This window comes from Schistocerca americana, chromosome 6 (assembly GCF_021461395.2).
Source record: "Schistocerca americana isolate TAMUIC-IGC-003095 chromosome 6, iqSchAmer2.1, whole genome shotgun sequence".
Lineage (NCBI taxonomy): Eukaryota > Metazoa > Arthropoda > Insecta > Orthoptera > Acrididae > Schistocerca > Schistocerca americana.
Genome location: NC_060124.1, coordinates 129133999 through 129160715, shown reverse-complemented (window position 1 = coordinate 129160715; position 26717 = coordinate 129133999). Strand labels below are relative to the sequence as shown.

Below are 26717 nucleotides of genomic sequence, written 5' to 3'. Positions count from 1 at the left end.
AAGTCAGATGGTATGTCGCCAGACTCATATATTCTACACACCAACGTGAATAGTCGTTTTGTTGCCACTTCCCCCAATGATTTTAGAAATTCTGATGGAATGTTATCTATCCCTTCTGCCTTATTTGACCGCAAGTCCTCCAAAGCTCTTTTAAATTGCGATTCTAATACTGGATCCCCTATCTCTTCTAAATCGACTCCTGTTTCTTCTTCTATCACATCAGACAAATCTTCACCCTCATAGAGGCTTTCAATGTATTCTTTCCACCTATCTGCTCTCTCCTCTGCATTTAACAGTGGAATTCCCGTTGCACTCTTAATGTTACCACCGTTGCTTTTAATGTCACCAAAGGTTGTTATGACTTTCCTGTATGCTGAGTCTGTCCTTCCGACAATCATATCTTTTTCGATGTCTTCACATTTTTCCTGCAGCCATTTCGTCTTAGCTTCCTGCACTTCCTATTTATTTCATTTCTCAGCGACTTGTATTTCTGTATTCCTGATTTTCCCGGAACATGTTTGTACTTCCTCCTTTCATCAATCAACTGAAGTATTTCTTCTGTTACCCATGGTTTCTTCGCAGCTACCTTCTTTGTACCTATGTTTTCCTTCCCAACTTATGTGATGGCCCTTTTTAGAGATGTCCATTCCTCTTCAACTGTACTGCCTACTGCGCTATTCCTTATTGCTGTATCTATAGCGTTAGAGAACTTCAAACGTATCTCGTCATTCCTTAGCACTTCCGTATCCCACTTCTTTGCGTATTGATTCTTCCTGACTAATGTCTTGAACTTCAGCCTACTATATTGTGATCTGAGTCTATATCTGCTCCTGGGTACGCCTTACAATCCAGTATCTGATTTCGGAATCTCTGTCTGACCATGATGTAATCTAATTGAAATCTTCCCGTATCTCCCGGCATTTTCCAAGTACACCTCCTCCTCTTGTGATTCTTGAACAGGGTATTCGCTATTACCAGCTGAAACTTGTTACAGAACTCAATTAGTCTTTCTCCTCTTTCATTCCTTGTCCCAAGCCCATATTCTCCTGTAACCTTTTCTTCTACTCCTTCCCCTACAACTGCATTCCAATCGCCCATGACTATTAGATTTTCGTCCCCCTTTACATACTGCATTACCCTTTCAGTATCCTCATACACTTTCTCTATGACTACCAGCCATTAACTTCTCGTAGAGAGGGCGGTGTCGTCTGCCGAAACTGCCCAAGTAACTTGAAGTTTCGTGGGCAGGTCCGACGAACAAAGCGACTAGAGGACTGGCCCAAGCACTGATCCTTGGGGAGACCTGCCTCGGCGAATCGGATGGTAGAAGTGGCCTCATCGACTTGGACTACGAACGTCCTCTCTTGGAAATAAGTTGCCATCAGCTGAATGTAGTGGCCATGAAACCCAAAAGTGAAAAGCGTATACTGTAAACCTGGATGCCGAAAGCTGTCAAACGCTCCCTTCATATCCAAAAAGAGGGCACCAGAATATTCCGCATAGTTGAAGGCGACCGTGGTCTCTTCTACCACTCGAAGGAGTTGGAACGTGGTTGAATGCCGTTCTCTGAACCAATTACTCTGGAATTAGAAGCGTATCTTGCGTGACTTTCTGAGATATCCGTACCAGGAGGTGCTGGCCGCCGAGAGGAAGACCGCCGACCTAAATACCCGTCAGTGGAGACACTCCGGCACGATATAACGTGGACACGTAACCGCGCGGAAGCGAATTGGTGCTTAGACTGCACCGCTGCAACGCACATTGGTGCGGCTCGCGCTCCCTGACGCTGTGGCGGCTGCGGTAGATTTGGAGGAAATGAGCACAGCGCATCTTCTCTTCTGTTAACAAGTGATCGCCTGAAGTAAAGCTGGGGTCGTGCCTGGCCCGTGCTACACGTCTGCAAGTGTGGTGGCCAAGCGTTTAGGGCCGCAGCCCTGCACAAGCCACACTCCTTCCTTGAGGTAGTTTTCGTGCTATCAGGTATGTGGCTTCACATCCTGAGAGTGGCGCAATACCAACATCCAACAGCCCACTTCCACCGGACTCACCATAAGCCATTTCTCCCGGAATGACATGGAAGAGCACGGTAGCGGACGCCCTTCCGTGCTCCCTATTTTATACTCGTAAGAAATGTCAGCCGCGCGGAGGGGCCATTTCGCCATTGCGCGGATTGCGTGGCCCCTCCCGCCCGACAATCGAGTCTTCCCTCGGGCATGGGTGTGTGTGTGTGTGTGTGTGTGTGTGTGTGTGTGTGTGTGTGTGTGTGTGTGTTGTTCTTAGCATAAGTTAGTTTAAGTAGTGTGTAAGTCTAGGGACCGATGACCTCAGCAGTTTGGTCCCATAGGAATTCACACACATTTGACCATTTGAACTTAAAAAGGTTTAAATGGCTCTAAGCACTATGGAACTTAACATCTGAGGTCATCAGTCCCCTAGAATTAGAACTAATTAAACCTAATTAACCTAAGGACATCAAACACAACCAAGCCCGAGGCAGGATTCGAACCTGCGACCGTAGCAGCAGCACGGTTCCGGACTGAAGTGCCTTGAACCGCTCGGCCACAGCGGCCAGCACGAATTGAACTGTCATTTGCTAATAGTGCCTATCTTCCGCAGACTCTTGACTTGCCACATCATTGGAAAGGTCGCGTCTTCATCTTGTCTTTACTATTAGTGATGTTGCAGAATTTGCAGTAATTGGTAAAACATGGCGGTTTGTAATTCCTGATGAACTGTTTTGACTGCTACTGGCTTTCACTCTTGCTCGAGTCTTCCTGTATTTTGGTAATCATCTGGTTTAGCTTGGACTATCAAACAGTTTCCACTTTTCCTCGTTACAGGCTATCATATGTTATGTCCACTCCCTGTCCAAATTCAGTATATTGTTCGCATTCAAACAAAATTTGTCCAAGTGTGCCCAACAATCCACAGTTGCACGCCTGTGCCCTGATTTTGTTAATTCGAAATAAATACACAGGATATGGAGCTTGTCCTGTCAAAAAGTGCATCACAGATTTGGAGGGGTTCGTGTAATTTATTGGAAGTGCTTGACGGATGCTTGTGAAAAACACACGGGCTTGCCTTAATGTTGTTCCCGCGTCCCAGTCATGTCGCCATTCGGAATACATCAATTCATTTAACTGCGTCTTGTCAATGGCGTCGTAGACAGTCAGTTCCTGTAAGTTTGCTAAATTGCCTCTGTGCAAGTAATGACAAGCTGTTAGATGCCGTTCTTGTCTTTGGGACAAGTTCTAACTAGACCAGGATTGCTTCGGCACGCGTTGTACAAAAAGCACCCATTGGTCAGACCAGCATTGCTCTGCAGACTCGATGCAATGTGGGAGTGACATATTCACTTCGTAATTTCTGGCCACGAACACTTTAGGCGGACTAACTATTGCTCCCAATATGACATCGTGATGTACTTTTATCGCAGACATTGGAAGCCGGTATTCCTTTGTAAATAATGTCAATATTTTCTGAGTAATTTTTGTAGTTATCTGTTTAATATTATAAAATCCATTTTTCGTCGAAAATGGCATCCAAATATTTGCATGTTCCGCATCTTAGAATGGGGACACCGGCTAGCTTCAATGCAGTATTTATTGCCAGCTCGCTTTATGTAGAATATATACTCTTTGATATGCGGCTGCTGCAAGCTTTTACTGTGAACACCTGATTGAATCAATTGGGTAGAGTTCTGGAGAACATCGAGAATACGTTGGAATAGAGACCGTCTCGGTTTTGGGATTTTCCAACACTACTGGGAAAGGAATCGCTGCATCCCCGCACACTCGATACAAGCGCTATTATAATCGATGGCGGCAAGGCAGCGTTCTTACGGAAAGCTCATATGAGAAGAAGTAAATAAATGACCTCGATTCGCTCACTGCCCGTGCGAAGACTTCCCAGTTGACGGTTTGCTGCCAAATGTGGCACGTTCCAACAGGCAAAATCTTGTGGGACTAGGGTTGCCAGGTGTCCAGCTTTAGCCGAAATGTCTGGCTTTTTACGATCTTCTCCGGCTACAAGTCCATCGTGTTCGACTTTTGTTCGGCTTCTTAGCGATCAAGTAGAGAATGCACAAGAACACCGTTTACAAAGCCGGCCGCTGTGGCCGAGCGGTTCTAGGCGCTTCAGTCTGGAACCGAGCTATTGTTGCGGTCGCAGGTTATAATCCTGCCTCGGCCATGGATGTGTGTGATGTCCTTAGGTTAGTTAGGTTTAAGTAGTTCTAAGTTTAGGGGACTGATGACCGCCGGCCGCGGTGGTCTCGCGGTTCTAGGCGCGCAGTCCGGAACCGCGCGACTGCTACGGTCGCAGGTTCGAATCCTGCCTCGGGCATGGATGTGTGTGATGTCCTTAGGTTAGTTAGGTTTAAGTAGTTCTAAGTTCTAGGGGACTGATGACCACAGATGTTAAGTCCCATAGTGCTCAGAGCCATTTTTTGACTGATGACCTCAGATGTTACTAGTGCTCAGAGCCATTTGAACCATTTTTTTAACCGTTTACAAGCTAATGACATAAGCGCCAGAAATAAGTCTAAGGAGAAATTATGAGAAATACCGTAAGGCTATAGATACAACAACAAGTGCTAATCTAGAAAGAACATGAAGGTCGGTGCCAGTAAATTCTTTGATCAGTGGCAAAATTTCATGAAATTCTTGGAAAAAAGACGCCTCTTTCTTTAGAAAGCTTTAGGCGTATGGAGTGTGGACAGCCTATTTCAAATCACATTATAATGAAGAATTTTATTCTAAATTATTGAAATTGACGGAATATTACTTTGCAATTCCGGGACATAATACAAACTACGAAGGTGTATTCCCTTTTATAAACGCCCAATGGATAAAAGTACCAATAAACTGCAAACCGAACAGTCGCAAAGATAATGTTATTGAGTAATTTAAAATTATCCTTTCAAGAGACCACAAAATGATTTCCAAGAAAAATAACGTTCGTGGTAAAGTGGGTTCAAATGAGAAATGTCAATACTTAAGTACATATTACTGTTGTTTACACTGAAATGACCAGACGTGTTGAATATCTTTTCGTTTCCAGTCACAGTAATACAGATAGTTTTTATATTGTTAAATGAAGAACTTTTATACTTTATTTTGTCACTAGGGAGGGCACTGTGCTATTGAGAAGACTATACAACTAAAGTGCTACCGTAATTGCGAAATAATAAGGCTGTTTACTGATTGCTACCACGTTTAAGTTTGATCTCGCAAAAAGTTGTCTGTAATTATTTATCAGTATACAAGCGAAAATACCCATGTGACTCTATTTGAAACAGGTAGTTCTGCTTTTAGGGCTATTTGTGCGGCTAAATATAACACCGAGTCCGGATTTTCTGCTTTTGACGATCGCAACCCTATCTGGGACTCGACTTCTGGAATCGGGGCACGACTTTTTCTCATTCTGACTAAGACTACAGACTGTCTTTTATGGATATGATGTCTGTTCTTTCGGACATGTCCGACGCGCGATGATATATATCAACGGGGACAGGTGAAAATGTGTGCCCCGACCGGGACTCGAACCCGGGATCTCCCGCTTACATGGCAGACGCTCTATCCATCTGAGCCACCGAGGGCACTGAGGATAGTGCGACTGCAGGGACCTTCTCGCGCACGCCTCCCGCGAGACCCACGTTCTCTCCTTGTATGTCCACACTGTGTTGGGCTGGGACACTACGAATGTAGTGTGTGGACATGTATGTCCACACTGTGTTGGGCTGGGACACTACGAATGTAGTGTGTGGACATGTATGTCCACACTGTGTTGGGCTGGGACACTACGAATGTAGTGTGTGGACGCACAAGGTGGGAATGTGGGTCTCGCTGGAGGCGTGCGCGAGAAGGTCCCTGCAGTCGCACTATCCTCTGTGCCCACGGTGGCTCAGATGGATAGAGCGTCTGCCATGTAAGCGGGAGATCTCGGGTTCGAGTCCCGGTCGGGGCACACATTTTCACCTGTCCTCGTTGGTATATATATATATATATATATCAACGCCCGTCAGCAGCTGAAGGTATTAATATAATTCTAATTTTGTCTTTATGGAGATCCGACAACACAAACTACTCTCCAGAACACACAGCTGTCACTAAACAAAATAGGAGGATAAGCTTGAAATTGGATGACCACAGCTGGAATGAGAGAATTAGTAACGTTCAGGATGCATTTGGAGTAGTACATCCACGTTATAGAAGAATATATGCTGCCGATTGTTCGGTCTCTTGATCCAGCAGAAGAGATGACTATCATCGATTTCATGCTCGATAAGAAGAGCGTGCTCACATCGAAAACAGGCAAAAATTTTGTGAACTGTCATTCCGAAGTATCATCGTTGAAGTGATCCGCAAAATCTCGAGACTTAAATCCAATCGAACTTGTTTGGGTGCCGATAGTTTGAGACTGGTAGTTCCACCAGGAACGCAGACTACTCGAGAGCCTTCGGAATCACGTTTCTACCACGCAGGAGAGCACTAAGTGACGTTGGCGTAGTTATAGCTCTGTCATCTCCTTCATCCATTGAAGATTAACGATGTGTTGGACAATGAGAAACTGACAGTAAAAGGAGCTACGTTTTACTTTAAATTTCATCTTTTTTCAGAAGAGAATGCGGTGATTTCCACAGTCCTCGAATTAGACATAAATAGAAAGTAATTTATTTTTATTTTCAATTTGCCATTTGCATATTTTTAATTTTTATCGGTTTTTGGTAACACGTAGTCACTAAACACCATCAAAAAGCGTGTTTTCCACATTCTACTATCATATTTCGATTATTCTTTCAGCTGATAGGCGCTCATTTTTAATTTGTAGAAGCACACCTCATCTCAGAAAAACTAAAGTCACCAATTGGAAAAGTTTCTTGTTCAGACTCACGTAGTGTAAGGTTATGAAATACGACGTATAACAGGCAACTTACTTTTGGAAAAAAATCCAACAACCAGTTACTTTTAAGAGTTGTTTATTGTAAAACAATTGCCATATTGCCGGCCGCTGTGGCCGAGCTGTTCTAGGCGCTTCAGTCCGGAACCGCGCTGCTGCTGCGGTCGTAGGTTCGAATTCTGCCTCGGACATGGATGTATGTGATGTCCTTAGGTTAATTAGAACTACTTAAACCTGAGTCTAGGGGTCTGATGACCTCAGATGTTAAGTCCCATAGTGCTTAGAGCCATTTGAACCATTACCATATTCTGACAGAAATACAGGTTACAGGGAAAATCCCACAGGAACGGAAATGCGCGTTTGATTATCCCCTTCACAAAAATGACGACAAGATAGATCTTAATGATTACAGAGGTATCTCAGTATTATCGGTCTCTAGACAAAACTCTCGCGAAGGCATTACTCAACAGACTAGAACCACACGCTGACACAAAGGTAGGTGAATGCCAAGCGGGCTTTAGAAAAGGAAGATCCTGAGTTGAACAGATTAGGAACCTACAAACACTCTTGAATGTCAGACGGGTAACACGGTCGTCACGTTCGTGACGTTAAGGTGGCCTACATGAAAGTGCTCTAAGATTCCATAGACAAGCAGACACTCTTTGACACACAAGAAGAATATCGTTACAATAGGCATTCCACAGACACCACACCCGAAATAAAATTTATGGAGAAACGTCAGAACCAATCGAGATACATACAAGGGTCAGACAAGGAGATGGTTTCTCGCCGCTTTTGTTCAACATGGTCTTGGACAAAATATCAAACAGTGGGAAGAAAAAGTAAAAGGGATTCAATTACGTAAACAGTGCAAACAACAAAATCAAGAAATTACAGATGATGTGGCAATAATCAGCAGCACGACACAGAAAGCACTGGAATACTTACACGAAGTCTCAGCCAAAACAGTTTTCAGATATTACATGAGATAACGCAATACATAGGACACGAGTCATGCACCGTAAATACGGTAAGGTTAACAGAATAGAAAAAAATCAAGTATATAAAGGAATCCAACATAGAACGATCAGAAAAACTTCAGAAAGCGTACAAACTCACAAGGACGCACTACAATAAAAGAAACATATCGAGGCAGGCGAAACTGAGGCACTATAATAGAGCTGTACTACCAGAAACACTCTACGCATCGGAAACGACCACAGTCGGAGCATTGGGAATCACAGAGTCAGAAAAAATAGAATTTAAAATCCTGGAAATTTTTTTTGGAGCAATACACGCAGATGGTACATGGATGAAGAAGCCAACCAAAGTATCATACGAGCGCACGTGCAGACTGACAGACATGATCAGAAAAGGCCGACTAACATTTTATGGACACATACATAGAATGAACAATAGACTCACAAAGATTTTTGATATTGTAAACAGCTGAATAAAAAGCAGTTTCCTTCAAAAAAATAGAAGAAGATTAAAACAATCAGGAATTAATAGGGAAATGATGAACGAAAGATAAAAATTCAGAAACAAAATTATGAACTCGTAGTTTGAACTAAAAGAGAGGAAGAAAACAGGGAAAATATGAACATAACAAGGAAAAAAAGAACACAGTCAAAAAATGAAGACTTTTGGGAAGAAACAAAGAAGAAGGGAACAAGAAAAAAAGGAACAGTCCTGCAACATTGTATTAAGAGCAAAAGCGTGTAATAATAATAATAATAATAATAATAATAATAATAATAATAACATTATCAGTTTTGAGGGCTTGCGAGTGTATGTCCAACCATCCTCATACGGCATTAAAATGTAAAAATATTTTGTATATTACAAGTGCGAGCCTTCGTCGAACAAACACGTAATAATTTGCGTATTTCGAATTTGACACGCCTTTTCCGATAAAAACAATGCGTGTAAAACAATAGTAAGTTGATCAACGTGCAACTTGTTTCCTACATATAATATGAAAGGACAGCTTGAAAAATTAAACATTTTGATTGTACACTATTATTTTGCCTCTCCCCTGCTTAAGAAGCTCATTGTGTAGACTGCGAAAAGAATGTATCAGGCGAGCGTCTATTATTAATGAACTGTCCGACGCTCTTTTCGATAGTCACACTTAGACTTTTCGATAGTCACACTTAGAAATTTCTATCGCCACAGATGAATATTTTTCTTAAAAACGGTTCTAGTTATCTGTGGATATGATCCATGACCATGTGTCATAGATACAACGGTTCACTGGAATAAAAATGCATAAAGAAAACATTACAGTGCGCTCGCTTTTAATCAGAAGCCCAGTCTTCTGTTTTCAAATTGCATTTCAGTGAGCTATGTTATCGTTATTATTGTTTCTCGTCGAAGGAGTACTATGAAAAAAAATAATAGTTTCATCGTAAGCTTGAAATTTCACTATTTATGTGGGGATTTTTGTGGTTTACTTTTAGTAAAATGTTTTGCTATTGTCCCTTGCGGCAGTTCAGGAGGTAGAGACGCTTGCATAATGTAATGTGTTATATACAGTGCCATGCAGATCTCTTTGGTAATACATTGCCACTCGTCACGGCAAACGGATCGTAAAAGTCTTTTTGTACGCGAGTGTACCGCTATTACAGACAAAAAGAATAGGTATGCTTGCTCGTGTTTCAACCGAAGTCACATTGAAAGAAGGTAAAAAGACGATCATGTTTTAATAACTTTCGTTTTCCCCATCGTGGCACACATTTGCGTAGCATGCTAAAGCTTTCCCGATTTTGCCAGGTATCGAAATTGCGCCATCAGGATGGCTTCGTTTGCGGTATGTTCCCGCCGTGACAGCTTATTACTACAGACCGACAGTATATCACGAACTGGTCGTGCAACAAACGAAATTTCGCCGGGAAGCACGCGCTTACGAAATGACACCGCGTGCGCACGTTGTCAGATACGGGCTGGCGACGCGCAGGGCTAAATTCGCATGTTGACATGTGTGCACGTAGGCGGGCCGGCGGGTTTTTGCCGTTCCGCGATTCAATTAAACAGTACGTGCTTTCACATTTAGCCAGCAGATACACCGTGTTCCGACCAGCGCCCGGCCGCGGTCAGAGTTTCTGTCGTGTTGTCGCCCCCGGTGAACATATTATTGTTTGTCACCGCGGGTAAACAAATCACTTAGCTATTTGCAAGTCAGCGGGAAATGTGGGAGGTGCAGGAGGGAAACGACCTACATGACACCGGGCGAGCTTCTACCTGGTACATTGTGTAGCTTGTAATTGCCGCTTGGTTGTGTTAAGGGGTAGACTGTCTTGGACAATTCATTTGGCTTCCAATCTTGACGTTGTCATTTGCAGCCTCTCTAACTTTTTGGTTAGTGAATGTATAAATAGCATTCTGAGTTGAGCAACGGTTCAGGAATCCAAATTGCGGTATCCTAAGTAGACTGGTTCTCAAATGAAACCATACGGTTCCAGACACGTTTCCAAGTCTCGTATGCCTGTCATGTATATATGGAAACAGAAGCAACAAATGAAAAGTTGTACCAAGATCGGGATTCGAACCTGTGTCTTCTGCTTATCAGGCAGATGCGCTGGCCACTACGCCACTACGGCACGGTGGCTTTGCACGATGCACGGACTACCCTAGCTCGCCTCCCTCCTCAATCCGAATTCCCATTCACGCCTCAGCCCTCTTGGCGTTCCCCCTAAACTCGAACGGCACTGCAGAGGGTCTCCATCTGTATTGCTGCACCTGATCAACGAAAGAACTCCTGCCTAAAACCCAGGAATAGTTGCATTAATCAAGTTAAGCAATAGGCTTCCAGAGATCTTTTCAGGTCTCAAACGTTTGTGCTGAGATGCTATTCCACTACATTAATGAACCGATTTAGTTGTATTTGTTCCTTTATTATTAGATCACTGCCGGTTTAGCGGCACAGAAAGGTGCATCTTCAGGTGAACTTACAACTAAAACATTATAGCTAAAATCTCGGAACTTTCTATCCGATATATGTTGTCCGTCAGAGCAAAACATCGTTAAAAGACTGAAGAAGTGGACCCATCCACTACATTGGAATCCGACTGTTTTTTTTCTATGACATACTGCGTTTTAGCGGTGTTTTGTTCTGATGGACAACGAATATTGGATACAAAGTTCGGAGAATTTTAGCTCTGATGTTTTAGTTATATGTTCACCTCAAATGTAGTGCCACGAAACCAGCAGTGATGCAATAGTAAAGGACTAAGTGCAGCTGAAGCGGTTTACTAGGTGTACCGGTATGAAATGAGCGTTAAGATAGAAATGTGTCAATAGGGAACATTTGTTGTGAACGAGCCTTAATTTTTTTTATTTGGTTGGTATAACATCTGTCAAAGATATTTTGTATACATCAATTCATGGAACAAACAACATCATATGTTTTCATCGTACCAGAAAGTGATGATTTGCGGAAAGCATTAATTTTTTGTTTTCATTTGAAAAAAAGTGCTGCAGAGTCGCATCGAATGCTTGTCGAGGCATATGGTGATCATGCTCTATCAAAAGCAATACGCAAAAGATCATTTCAACGGTTCAGAAATAATGATTTTGATGTAAGAAATTAAGAACGTGGAAGACCACCAAAAAAAGTTCGAAGACATCGAATTGCAAGCAATATTGTATGAAGATGATACTTATGAGTCAGAAGCAAATGGCAGAAATGCTAAATGTTCCACAACAAACAATTTCTGACCGTTTGAAAGCTATGGGAAAGATCGAAAAGTGTGGAAAATGGGTGCCACATGAATTGAATGAAAGACAGATGGAAAACCGAAAAACCATTTGTCAAATTTTGCTTCAAAGACATGAAAGAAAATCAATTTTGCATAGAATTGTTACTGGCGATGAAAAATGGATTTATTTTAAGAATCCTAAACGGGAAAAATCATGGGTTAATCCAGGAGAACCAGCAACATCGACTGCAAAACCAGATCGATTGGGCAAGAAGACAGTGCTCTGTGTTCGGGGGGATCAGAAAGGTGTGGTGTATCTTGAGCTAAAACCAGGTTAAACTGTGAATACTAATCGCTACAGACAACAAATGATCAATTTGAACTATGCATTGACCGACAAAAGCCCAGAATGGGCCAGAAGATATGGCAAAGTAGCTTTTTTACACGACAATGCACCTGCACACAAAGCAAAACTGGTTCAGGATACAATCAAAACACTTCGCTGGGAGCTGCTACCCCACCCGCCGTATTCACCAGACTTGGCCCCTTCCGACTACCATTTGTTTTCATCAATGGGACTTGCATTGGCTGAGGAACACTTCGATTCCTACGAAGAAGTCGGAAATTGGGTGTCTGATTGGTTTGCTTCAAAAGACGAACATTTCTATTGGCGTGGTGTCCACAAATTGCCAGAAAGGTGGTCAAAATGTATAGAAAGCAATGGTCAGTACTTTGAAATAAATGTTTTTACTTTTCAATTCAAAATTAGTGTTTCATTTTCACAAAAAAACGCTCATTTCATACCGGTACACCTGGTATTGATACTCAAGATGACTAATCGTAGCTGAGACTGCCCTACCTGCAGGGTTGTCTGCTATTCCAATACAGTGAAGAGTCCCTGCAGTGGTGTTCGAGTTAAGGGAGAATACCAAGTGGACTCATGCATGAATGTGAATTTGGATTTAGAAGAGAGGCGTGTTAGGGGGTACTACGTGCATAGTGCAAAGCCTCTCTGCCAGAGTGGCGTACTGGTTAGCGGATCTGCCTAACGAGCAGGAGGCATAGGTTCGAATCCCAGTCTTGGTACACATTTTCATTCGTTGCTCCAGTCTATGTATATGTGATATTACTCTTGAGTGAATTATATTGTTATTATTTGAGTCCATATTTCACGTAAGACCTTTTATAGCATAGGCCATGTCTTGCAATGAATGTAATGTAAAAGATAAGGTGGCTAGTGTCATGTATAAGAGGGTCCTGATCTCATTATAATAAATAAAATAAATATTTAGAGTGACGATAGTAGGACTGTGCTGATAGGAGAGTGACGTCTGTGTGGTGGTGCTGTGCAGGGCGGAGAACTTCCGCGTGGTGTGCGACTGGGCGCGCGCCGCCTTCAGCGCCGACGGGCGGCACGTGGCGGCCGGCTCCGCGGACGGCTCGCTGCTCGTCTGGGCCGTCGCCACCGGCGAGCTGGAGCACACGCTGCAGGAGCACGGGTGAGTGGCGCGGCCACGGGGGTTTTAAAATTGTGCACAGGGTGTTACAAAAAGCTACGGCCAAACTTTCAGGAAACATTCCTCACACACAAATAAAGAAAAGATGTTATGTGGACATATGTCCGGAAACGCTTAATTTCCATGTTAGAGCTCATTTAAGTTTCGTCAGTATGTACTGTACTTCCTCGATTCACCACCAGTTGGCCCAATTGAAGGAAGGTAATGTTGACTTCGGTGCTTGTGTCGACATGCGACTCATTGCCCTACAGTACTAGCATCAAGCACATCAGTACGTAACATCAACAGGTTAGTGTTTATCACGAACGTGGTTTTGCAGTCAGTGCAATGTTTACAAATGCGGAGTTGGCAGATGGCCATCTGATGTATGGATTAGCACGGGGCAATAGCCGTGGCGCGGTACGTTTCTGTCGAGACAGATTTCCAGAACGAAGGTGTCCCGACAGGAAGACGTTCGAAGCAATTAATCGGCGTCTTAGGGAGCACGTAACATTCCAGCCTATGACTCGCGACTGGGGAAGACCTAGAACGACGAGGACACCTGCAATGGACGAGGCAATTCTTTGTGCAGTTGACGATAACCCTAATGTCAGCGTGAGAGAAGTTGCTGCTGTACAAGGTAACGTTGACCGCGTCACTGTATGGAGAGTGCTACGGGAGAACCAGTTGTTTCCGTACCATGTACAGCGTGTGCAGGCAGTATCAGCAGCTGATTGGCCTCCACGGGTACACTTCTGCGAATGGTTCATCCAACAATGTGTCAATCCTCATTTCAGTGCAAATGTTCTCTCTACGGTGAGGCTTCATTCCAACGTGATCAAATTGTAAATTTTCACAATCAACATGTGTGGGCTGACGAGAATCCGCACGCAGTTGTGCAATCACGTCATCAACACAGATTTTCTCTGAACGTTTGGGCAGGCATTGTTGGTGATGTCTTGATTGGGCCCCATGTTCTTCCACCTACGCTCAGTGGAGCACGTTATCATGATTTCATACGGGATACTCTACCTGTGCTGCTAGAACATGTGCCTTTACAGGTACGACACAACATGTGGTTCTTGCACGATGGAGGTCCTGCACATTTCAGTCGAAGTGTTCGTACGCTTCTCAACAACAGATTCGGTGACCGATGGATTGGTAGAGGCGGATCAATTCCATGGCCTCCACGCTCTCCTGACCTCAACCCTCTTGACTTTCATTTATGGGGGCATTTGAAAGCTCTTGTCTACGCAACCACGGTACTAGATGTAGAGACTCTTCGTGCTCGTTTTGTGGACGGCTGTGATACAATACGCCATTCTCCAGGGCTGCATCAGCGCATCAGGGATTCCATGCGACTGAGGGTGGATGCATGTATCCTCGCTAACGGAGGACATTTTGAACATTTCCTGTAACAAAGTGTTTGAAGTCACGCTGGTACGTTCTGTTGCTGTGTGTTTCCATTCCATGATTAATGTGATTTGAAGAGAAGTAATAACATGGAAAGTAAGCGTTTCCGGTCACATGTCCACATAACATATTTTCTTTCTTTGTGTGTGAGGAATGTTTCCTGAAAGTTTGGCCATACCGTTTTGTAACACCCTGTATACTGCCTGACAAAAAAAAAAAAAAAAAAAAAAAAAGAAAGTTGAGCACCCATAAGGGTAGGAGGAAACAGCACAGGTTTAGAGGGTGTGTAATGTTATTTCAGAGGTTAAAAAATCGAGTGAAATTTCCAGAGAACTTGGGAGTGCGGGCCCACTTATCAATATGGCGTTGCTCCGCCTCTGGTCTGGATGCATCCACTGGTTCCGTTGGGAAGGCTGTTATAAAGCAGTGGATACTCTCCTGAGGCAAGCTTGTTGACAACTGTTGTAAATGATATCCTGTACACTGGCACTGGGACAAAGTTGACATCCAAACTGGTCCCATATGTCCCACACGTATTATGTCAGGGACACCTGTAGGGATGTTGCTGGCATGGCTGTACCTCAACACCACGAAGACAGTCAATACAGACACTTGCCACGTATGGACGACCATTTTCCTGTTTAGAACTGGCACCACGATACTGCCACATGAGAGGTAACACATGAGGATGCAGGACGTCCCCATAGCAGTGGAACTGCAAGTTTACCTGAGACGCCAATAGCGGCCGTGCGAGATCCTGCAGACGTAATGGAGCACGCGTGTTGAGCTACGCATGTAGCGGCTCTGTACTTCTAGTGCCCTCTGTCACAGCAATATAGGAGAGCCAATGGCAGTGCCTGACACCACTCGTGCCTGGAGTCACTTCCTTGGGAAGTCAATAGCTGGATTTTGTTTCCTGTTGCATCATCTATAACGAGTCTTCTGTTTGTTGTGTTACATCTACAACTACATCGATACTCCGCAAGCCACCTGACGGTGTGTCGCGGAGGGTACCTTGAGTACCTCTATCGGTTCTCCCTTCTATTCCAGTCTTGTATTGTTCGAGGAAAGAAGGATTGTCAGTATGCCTCTGTGTGGGCTCTAATCTCTCTAATTTTATCCTCATGGTCTCTTCGCGAGATATACGCAGGAGGGAGCAATATACTGCTTGACTCCTCGGTGAAGGTATGTTCTCGAAACTTCAACAAAAGCCCGTACCGAGCTACTGAGCGTCTCTCCTGCAGAGTCTTCCACTGGAGTTTATCTATCTTCTCTGTAAAGCTTTCGCGATTACTAAATGATCCTGTAACGAAGCGCGCTACTCTCCGTTGGATCTTCTCTATCTCTTCTATCAACCCTATTTGGTACGGATCCCACACTAGTGAGCAATAATCAGGCAGTGGGCGAACAAGTGTACTGTAACCTACTTCCTTTGTTTTCGGTCTGCATTTCCGTAGGATTCTTCCAATGAATCTCAGTCTGGCATCTGCTGTACCGACGATTAATTTTATATGGTCATTCCATTTTAAATCACTCCTAATGCCTACTCACAGACAATTTATGGAATTAACTGCTTCCGGTTGCTGACCTATATTGTAGCTAAATTATAAAGGATCTTTCTTTCTGTGTATTCGCAGCACATTACACTTGTCTACATTGGGATTCAGTTGCCATTCCCTGCACCATGCGTCAATTCGTTGCAGATCCTCCTGAATTTCAGTACAATTTTCCATTGTTACAACCTCTCGATATACTACAGCATCATCCGCAAAAAGCCTCAGTGAACTTCCGATGTTATCCACAAGGTCATTTATGTATATTGTGAATAGCAACGGTCCTACGACACTCCCCTGCGGCACACCTGAAATTACTCTTACTTCGGAAGACTTCTCTCCATTGAGAATGACATGCTTAGCTTGTTCACTAATCATTTTTGCACCTGTCCATCTTTCTCACAGTGACCGTTGTCGCACCTCTCTGTAGCCCATCTCTCCTTAATATTGTGTATGAAGTCATCCACAACACTACCACTGTGATTTCATAGGTCTCGCAGTCGTTACCAGGCATGACCTGACGTCATTGCCAATGGATACCCATATCTCGCATGAAGACCTCTCCTCGGGTCGCTGCTGTGCTCGCCAACGACGGTTATTTGGCATATGGAGAACTGCGATCCGTGACGAAACACAGTGTGACACCATTCACATGAAGTCCACACTTTGCAGTCATGGCATTACTCCAGGCACAGCCGTTTGTGTTGTGTTGCTAACGGGAACCTACGCATGAAACAGTAATTCCCTAACCTGACTGGAAAAAAATAAAAAAAATGGAAATGCCGTGTGGCTAGGGCCTGCCGTCGGGTAGACCGTTCGCCTGGTGCAAGTCTTTCGAGTTGACGCCACTTCGGCGACTTGCATGCCGATGGAGATGATAATGATAAGGATAACACAACACCCAGTCCGTGAACGGAGAAAATCTCCGACCCAGCCGGGAATCGAACCCGGGCCGTTAGGCATGACATTCCGTCGCGCTGACCACTTAGGTACCAGGGGCGGACACCTGACTGCCGATAGTCTCTGACTAATGGTATGGGACATCACAGAATGTTGCTGGGAGTTCATCACTTCTTCACAGGTGGCAGGTGCAGATGTGGAGGAGTGGTCAATCGAGATTCACCGAAACTTCCACTATGAGTATGCCTGCCGTCAAATTTCCATGCAGTCCTTCATCAGGGCACTCTCGCATCTGAATACCCCATGAATCTGAATACTGCACGATTTGTCCTGCCAGCCAAATGGAAGCCCACAGCGAGGCCCTTTACAAAGTCTGTCAGGTGCTGATGATGCTGTCTCGTACAAGTAAGCGTTATCTGCGTGTCCGTCAAAACGCTCACTCAAGATGTGACGTTCTCCACGCCCCTTATATACCCTACCAGACCTGCTAACAACACTACGAGTAAACCACTAATGCGCTCTGGCGACCGTGCTACCTGTCACAGAGAATTGGAGCTCTAATCATTTACATATCTGCCGTATGTGTACGAAGTTACATTGACATATGATCATGTTTTCTTTGTGCTTCACTTTCTTTGTCAGGCACTGTTTATTGATGAATAGTACAGCACACAATAAAATGTATGTCTTGTTCCATATGGCCGCTACTGTACACTGAATTTAGTGTAATGTACCTCGCAGGGCATATTTTATTAACTCATCATGAATTTAATAACAGTGCATAAATTACTAATTACTAGAAGAAGGGATCGGTTGGTACGACATGTTCCGAGGTGCCAAGGGATCTCCAATTTAGTATTGGAGGGCAGCGTGGAGGATAAAAATCGTAGAGGGAGACCAAGAGATGAATACACTAAGCAGATTCAGAAGGATGTAGGTTGCAGTAGGTACTGAGAGATGAAGCTTGCACAGGGTAGAGTAGCATGGAGAGCTGCATCAAACCAGTCTCCGGACTGAAGACCGTGACAACAACGCATTACTAATTACAAATAAAAGAAAAAGGGCTGTGATTCAGACTAGAAAAAAATCCGTTTCCGCATCGGTTATGTTATTGAAGACAAGTTTAGCGACAGTGTCGTAGCCGGCCGCGGTGGTCTAGCGGTTCTAGGCGCGCAGTCCGGAACCGCGCGACTGCTACAGTCGCAGGTTCGAATCCTGCCTCGGGCATGGATGTGTGTGATGTCCTTAGGTTTGTTAGGTTTAAGTAGTTCTAAGTTCTAGGGGACTGATGACCACATTAGTTAAGTCCCATAGTGCTCCGAGCCATTTGAACCATTTTTTTTTGACAGTGTCGTATGCTATTGACAGGATATCTTAAGTCTGACAGTTTTATTTCAGCCATACTCTACCTTCAGTATCGTTTCTATTAATCTTTTATTTGTTGAAACTGCGTTCACAAGATACTGCGTGACGGCATTGTTCTAAATATCCTCAAAACTCTTGATGTTTAAATAAGCATTCCTTAACCCTTACTAGCAAAAAAAAAAAAAAAAATCTTACAAAATATCCGTTTGGGGAGCCAGTCAGTGGTCATCATCTCTTTCACTTGGAACTTGAAACCAGCTGTTTCCTTAACTAGCTCTACTATATCAATATCTTTGCTAAATGTGGCAACAACATCATCTGCAAATTTTGCAAGATGAGATATAGATCTTTCATTTAAGGCATTTCCTGACAAGAAATGTACTTCAGATGAAATGGTGAGTTACATGTGAGATGTTTCCATTTCAGTTATTATGCTATTCTAGCTCAGATTGGAGTCCTGCGGTCAAATATCGTATCTGCTTGAGTACGCACCCAACTACACTCTCAGAAAAAAAAGATGAATTACGAAGAAATTATCCGAATGGGACAGAAATCGGTAGATGCAATGTATATGTACACACAAACATAAGATTACAATTTCAGAAACATTGGTTGATTTATTCAAGAGAAAGAGTTTCACAAGTTGAATAAGTCAGTATCACATTGGTCTTCCTTTGGCCTTTATGCAAACATTTATTCGGTTTGGCATTGATGATGATGATGATGATGGTTGGTTAGTGGGGCGCTCAACTGCGCGGTCATTAGCTCCAGTACAAAGTCCCAATTTGTACTCAGTCCAATCTTGCCACTGTCACAAATAATGATGATGATGCTGATGATGCACTGATGAGGACAACACAAACACCCAGTCCTCAGGCAGAGAAAGTCTCCAACCCGGCCGGGAATCGAACCCGGGACGTCGTGATCCAGACGCAGCAACGCTAGCCACTAGACCACGAGCTACGGACGTTTAGCGTTGACTGATAAGAGTGTTTTGATGTCTTTCTGAGGGAGTATTGTACCAGATTCTGTCCAATTGGGCCGGCCGGAGTGGCCGAGTGGTTCTAGGCGCTACAGTCTGGCACCGAGTAACCGCTACAGTCGCAGGTTCGAATACTGCCTCGGACATGGATGTGTGTGATGTCCTTAGGTTAGTTAGGTTTAATTAGTTCTAAGTTCTAGGCGACTGATGACCTCAGAAGTTAAGTCGCATAGAGCTCAGAGCCATTTTTGTCCAATTGGTGCGTTAGATCGTCAAAATCCAAAGCTGGTTTGGAAGGCCCTACCCTTAGTGCTCCAAACGATCTTAATTGAGGAGAGATCCGGTGACCTTTCTGGCCACGTTCTGGTATATCAAACACGAAGATAAGCAATACAAACTCTCGCCGTATGTGGGCTGACATTATCTTGTTCGATGGGATTTCGAGATTGCAGCAGGATCATGTTGACTTCTTGCCACGATATTTCGGCTGGCAATCGTCCAGCCATCTTCAGGTGAGTGACCGTCACTGGAGACTGCAAGTTCTCGGAGTCAACTTTATAGCAAAAAATTGGCGCGAAGACGCATGCGCATTGGCCTCCGTCACAGGAGCGTCGTCTATCTGTGGCGCGCAGGCGCATGCGTAAAGGTGAGGACTACATGTCGGCCCTGTATCGGAATGCGCGCCCGCGACGTTAGAAACAGACGTCAGATGTTGCCAGCCGTGTCATTATGAATAAAATGTCTTCTCTCACAGGAAATTAGAGAGATCACCGGGTCCCAAGCCTTGTCCAGTTGAAAACCGCCATCACGATTTATAAGATTTTGCGCTAGGCGTATCTCCACAGATTATTTAATTACTGAATCCCAGATACACTCCTGGAAATTGAAATAAGAACACCGTGAATTCATTGTCCCAGGAAGGGGAAACTTTATTGACACATTCCTGGGGTCAGATACATCACATGATCACACTGACAGAACCACAGGCACATAGACACAGGCAACAGAGCATGCACAATGTCGGCACTAGTACAGTGTATATCCACCTTTCGCAGCAATGCAGGCTGCTATTCTCCCATGGAGACGATCGTAGAGATGCTGGATGTAGTCCTGTGGAACGGCTTGCCATGCCATTTCCACCTGGCGCCTCAGTTGGACCAGCGTTCGTGCTGGACGTGCAGACCGCGTGAGACGACGCTTCATCCAGTCCCAAACATGCTCAATGGGGGACAGATCCGGAGATCTTGCTGGCCAGGGTAGTTGACTTACACCTTCTAGAGCACGTTGGGTGGCACGGGATACATGCGGACGTGCATTGTCCTGTTGGAACAGCAAGTTCCCTTGCCGGTCTAGGAATGGTAGAACGATGGGTTCGATGACGGTTTGGATGTACCGTGCACTATTCAGTGTCCCCTCGACGATCACCAGTGGTGTACGGCCAGTGTAGGAGATCGCTCCCCACACCATGATGCCGGGTGTTGGCCCTGTGTGCCTCGGTCGTATGCAGTCCTGATTGTGGCGCTCACCTGCACGGCGCCAAACACGCATACGACCATCATTGGCACCAAGGCAGAAGCGACTCTCATCGCTGAAGACGACACGTCTCCATTCGTCCCTCCATTCACGCCTGTCGCGACACCACTGGAGGCGGGCTGCACGATGTTGGGGCGTGAGCGGAAGACGGCCTAACGGTGTGCGGGACCGTAGCCCAGCTTCATGGAGACGGTTGCGAATGGTCCTCGCCGATACCCCAGGAGCAACAGTGTCCCTAATTTGCTGGGAAGTGGCGGTGCGGTCCCCTACGGCACTGCGTAGGATCCTACGGTCTTGGCGTGCATCCGTGCGTCGCTGCGGTCCGGTCCCAGGTCGACGGGCACGTGCACCTTCCGCCGACCACTGGTGACAACATCGATGTACTGTGGAGACCTCACGCCCCACGTGTTGAGCAATTCGGCGGTACGTCCACCCGGCCTCCCGCATGCCCACTATACGCCCTCGCTCAAAGTCCGTCAACTGCACATACGGTTCACGTCCACGCTGTCGCGGCATGCTACCAGTGTTAAAGACTGCGATGGAGCTCCGTATGCCACGGCAAACTGGCTGACACTGACGGCGGCGGTGCACAAATGCTGCGCAGCTAGCGCCATTCGACGGCCAACACCGTGGTTCCTGGTGTGTCCGCTGTGCCGTGCGTGTGATCATTGCTTGTACAGCCCTCTCGCAGTGTCCGGAGCAAGTATGGTGGGTCTGACACATCGGTGTCAATGTGTTCTTTTTTCCATTTCCAGGAGTGTAGTTTTCGCTGGGGCCAAGATTTTCGTGGCAGAAACTTCCATTGCCAGCCGAAATATGGTGGCAAGAAGTTAACATGATCCGGCTGCAATCCCGAAATCTCATCGAACATTCAGTACGCCGGGAAAACTTCAAGAATCACATAAGGATATCTTGCCATGAAGGGCAACAAAATGGGACGTAAAATACCGTCGATGTACCGCTGTGCTGTAGTGTGCCGTGGATGACAACCAAAGGGCACGGCACCACAGACAACTCTTGTTTGTCGGACCGTATGTCGGGCGACAGTCAGGTTGGTGTCCCACCGCTGTCTGGAGCGTCTCCAGGCATGTCTTCCCTGGCCATAAGAGCTCCGTTCGAAGCGGGACTGATCACTGAAGATAATTCTGCTTCAGCCAATAAGATTCCGGGCCGAAGACATATCTAGTAGAAAATATATATTAGACAGTTTTTAAAAAACATTCGTTTTATCATTTTCCTGGCGAAAATGGTTGAAATGGCTCTAAGCACTATGGTACTTAACATCTGAGGTCATCAGTCCCCTATAGTTAGAACTACTTAACCCTCACTAACCTAAGGACATTACACACATCTATGCCCGAGGCAGGATTCGAACCTGCGACCGTAGCAGCAGCGCGGTTCCGGACTGAAGCGCCGAGAACCTTCCTTGGATATTAACACTTTTCCAGGTGCCGATTTCAATATGGAAAGTCAACGCAAAAAAAAAAAAGTGAGTTTTCCAAAATGATACACCACAAATACAATGTATTCGCGCGCGCACCCACAAGCGCGCACAGACGCGACACAAACCCAAACTTACCAACTCCGTAATAAGGCAGTCGGGTTTCCTTCTGTATCGTGGGCAGCCGAAGAAGATATGACTCGTATGTCCTGGAGCATCCTAAAATCGCATTGTGGTGACGGTATGAGGCAGAGCCTGTAAAGATCTTGTTCATGGCAGCTGTGGTTAAATTTCAACGTGGTAATGACCCTCACAAACTGTCTAGTGGTCCCTATGCCAGAGAAGTTACAGTTCAGAGCTCCCTTTGGAACATACCATCGAACCTTCTGTAAAGTCAGTGGGATTCGCCTATACCAAGTGCCCTTGTGTAGATCTTCAGTCTTTCATACCTCGTTCCAATAACGTTTGGACAAGCCTCTAGCCACATCAGTGAGATCTTCCGCGGGAGTGAATCGCTCTTGTATGCCACTTGTCGTCGCGTCCTTGGTCGATTGGTCTGCTCTCTAGTTCCCCATAATGCCAGTATGGCCATTCATCCACACAAATGGGAACCCACTACCGGTTCTGTAACGTGACAGTTCAGAGACGCACTTCTGGTTGAGCTACGCAGGGAACTGGTCAGTTCATATTTCGCTAGCATCTCTTCTGATGTCTCGTCGTGGTGCAACAATAGCATGGACATTATCGGTCAAAGGATTACCGCTTTCTCTTCTTAGTTTAGTGTTAACTTGGGCCATCCAGAAGCAGTTTATGCCTAGTGAAAGTAACATAGGAACTAATATTTTTTTCCATTCAGATGACCAGTACAGCACTGAATTAACTTGTGCATACTCTCCTCTTCACAGGTCGAACGGCGTAACAGCAGTGTCGTTCCACCCGCACGGCTCATTCATGGCGAGCGTTGACAAGAAGCGCAAGGCCGTAATTTGGACGGACTTGTGAGAGCGCACAATCAAAGGAGGTCGACCGATCACGGGGGCGACTTTGCCGCCGGCTGCTTCCACGGTCGGAGGGACGCCTGTCAACACACTTCGCAGCTTCATTCTCGTGTCTTTGATCTGCACGAATCTTTAAGTTTTCATATACCATCTATCGTGCTTAGTCTATGAACGACGCTTGGACTTTTCTTGTTATAAAATCTTTCTGTGCTGCGTCTGCTTTGCATGAACACCTCTTCTCTTATTTAAAAATTTTGATGAACTAGATGAAGACTTCGCCGTTTCTTAGCACTGCCATTTGCCACATATTACTTTTGCAGGCATCATATTAACATTTCTCAGCAAGCGTCGTGTGATATATCGTTGGCCTGTCGTTCAAGAGTACGTATTTTGACCGTTATCAACTAATAAACAACTTCGTTTCGTGTATTATGCCTTTATTTTAACGAATATTTCCGACTTGTCGGTCCCTACTTTCCGAATCTTCTTCAGTGGCGAAGCTTTTACAGATTCCTCATAAATCTTGGTTTAGCAACTTGTGGAGTCCGCGGAAGTAGACCGTAGTGATCATCAAATACCACATTTGGGCCGTACGTAGTTCCAACCCAGTGGATCTAATGGTCTTGCGGCCTTCACGGCTGCTACTTTACGGCAGTGTTCACTTCTCGGCCTCCAAGTTGTAAGGCGTTATGTGTTGTGCTGGCACTCTAGTTGCAGAACGATCGCTTTGATTATCAGACTGCTTTTGTGGAGACTACTGTAGTTGTGAAAAATCGTAGGAAGAACATAGAATTTAGCCGCAAAGTCGTTTTTTTTAAATTTAAATGTTATGTTATTGTGGGCCTTTATTTTAAACGTTTTTGTGAGATGATGTCATGTACCGTTCCTCCAAAGATGTTTTTATTTTTATTTTATGTTTCAAATTCAGCTGTAATGGGCTTGTGAGTTAGTTGTCTGTTACGCTTATTTTGATTAAGGCGAAAGTGTTGCACGTAATAACTGGAAATACGCGTTCAGCAAGGAAACACTGATGTGACTGGTCCAATTGGTGAGCTGGGAAAATGTTTCTACTTGCTCTGCCAACAATGTGGAATATAATCAAGACTTGCTTATCCATACACTAGAGTTTAACAAAACTCTAACCTTTTACTCACAAAGCAGAGTTTGATCGCGTTCATTGCATAACCTGACTTGTTCCTCTTCTTCTTCTTCTATTCTTATCACAAACGTCTTATTCTCTTCCTTCAAAATGCAGTAAATCATTGACAATAGTTTTTTGTTACCAAAGTTATTGCATGCACCTTCTGCTGTTTTCAACATAACATCACAAACAGAAATATGTAAATATTTTTATTTTTTCTGGGAACTTGTTTAGTATGTAAGAAAATACACGTTTTTTGTACTGTTCACTAAACAGTACAAGATTGCCTACACTAAGATGGCTTTCATGATACTATAATACGACTGTAAAAGTGGAATTCTGATGCTTTGCCATTTATGAATACTCATGGCCGAAAGACAGCATATAAGATGCTATAAAATTAAGTATAAACATATTTTCTTGTTCTTAAGGAAATAATGAAGGATAACAAAAGTATTGTGTTGCCTTATTAGTTGATGTATGCATGTGGTGTGGGTAAAATTACATTATATCTGGAAACTAGAAATATATTTGTACACATCAATACTGAGAAGTACCAAAATTGGAGTCATATGCGATAATTTTATGTGTTAATACTTTGTAATGAATATCATGTATGATTTAATGAACTGAATTCTTACCTGTAATTGTATTATTCGTTATTTTATCATGAATTCATTGTTATATTTTAGGAACATATGTCTGAAATGAAATATATTTCGTAAATATTGTCGATTGTTTCATTTTGTATGGCTCACATGGAACAGTTCCTTGCGTAATTGTTAATCCCATTCACACCTACTTACCAATGATTTAAACTGCATAATTTTAATGTCTTCCCTGCTACTATACTCTCAATGAAAAAAAAAAAAAAAACTCTGAAATGCTTCAACATTCCAACAAGGAGGAACCATGCATTTTGTTACAATTATAGTAAACAAGTGTGATAAAAATATGCTTAGCGATGGGCACTAGACATTTAAACCTTTTGTTTATCTGTTCTCATGTATCCAAGGCGATCAAAATTCTGCTGTTCACTCTATACAAATAATGCTGGATTGGAATAGGCACTGTCTCCTCATTGTTTCAGAAAAAACATTGTAACTAATGGTGATCTGGTGATTTTCTTGATGCAGCTGAATATTCATTGTTGTAGCCAATTTTCATCCAGTGACTTCAGGTCCTCATGCATTATCTTAAATTCTAATACTATAAGATAGGTAGATATTTAACCATTTCCAGCCCAACTTTTATTTACTTGTGGGAAAAAATATTTTTTCGAGTATTTCCCTACATAATGATTGGAATAATATATATTTACAGAAATTTTGTTATTTTTTTGCTTTTGGAGGGAAATTTGGGATGACTCCATATGGCATCATTGGGCAGGATTTGTTTCCTTCAGTCAGGTGGTTGGGATGTCACAGTGCTTGATAATGGAACTTGAATGAATATTTTAATTACACAATTTGATGCAGTTTATTAAAGAAAAATTAGTACATACAATAATGCAACTTGCATTTCAGGACAATTTTATGTTTTTTTTACAGCATGATTGTTACTTTACATGTAAATTTAAGAAACAGTTCCTGTCTTTGGTAAAGCAAAGAGGTTTATTACATTTGATGCATTTCGTTCAAGAATATACTAAATGCACAATTTACATCTCTGTTTGTTTTCTACATGCTGTGGCCAGTGTCCAATGTTGTCATACCTTACATCATCAACTGGGCTGGGAACCAATGGGGCTCGTTTCTTCACAACTGTAGGCGATGGACTGTCATCTGATGGCCATCCTCGTCTTCTTACCAAAATGTCTCCTGCTTTTAGCGGTCCATGAGCTACATCAGACCGAAAAATCAACAGAAACATGTGTTTGGTAATTCCTGTTTGTCTGCAATGTTGGCGGTATAGGAGCCACGAATTCACAACACACATGTCAAGGAGGTGGAATATGATCATTAGATAACATCTTTTCACACCAATATTACTCCTATACAAAGCAACCAGCATGTCGTGCAGATCAACTCCTCCCATCAAACGGTTATATTCTCTAACAATTTATGGCCTTGGAACATCAATATATTTTCGTTCTCCCAGTGACCAACGTTTCACTGTTTCTACTGGACTTACTCCTTTGTATGATGATTCCAAGAACGACAGACTTGTTATCATACAACTTCAGCACTATGATGTTCCTTTCTGTTTCAGTTTGATAATTGTATGATCCTCGTCCCTGCTTTTTCAGCTCACTGTCTGCTTTTAGATTGCAGCTTTGAAGTCTTGTGGGTCTAA

At 43.9% G+C, this 26717-nt stretch overlaps 1 protein-coding gene and 1 non-coding gene across 2 annotated transcripts in view; one reads left to right on the top strand and one right to left on the bottom strand.

The window, feature by feature from the left end:
- The window catches only part of LOC124619517 (autophagy-related protein 16-1-like), a 127100-nt gene extending 101992 nt beyond the window's left edge, over nt 1-25108 (top strand). The window contains exons 4-5 of the mRNA XM_047145963.1: nt 12953-13099; nt 23189-25108. Of these exons, the coding sequence (XP_047001919.1) occupies nt 12953-13099; nt 23189-23285 (244 nt within the window). The 3' untranslated portion in view covers nt 23286-25108. The remainder of the gene's footprint in view (nt 1-12952; nt 13100-23188) is intronic.
- Nucleotides 5526-5600, bottom strand: Trnat-ugu. The gene has a single exon. It is a non-coding gene; the product is annotated as a tRNA-Thr (tRNA).
- Nucleotides 25109-26717: the final 1609 nt, after the last annotated feature.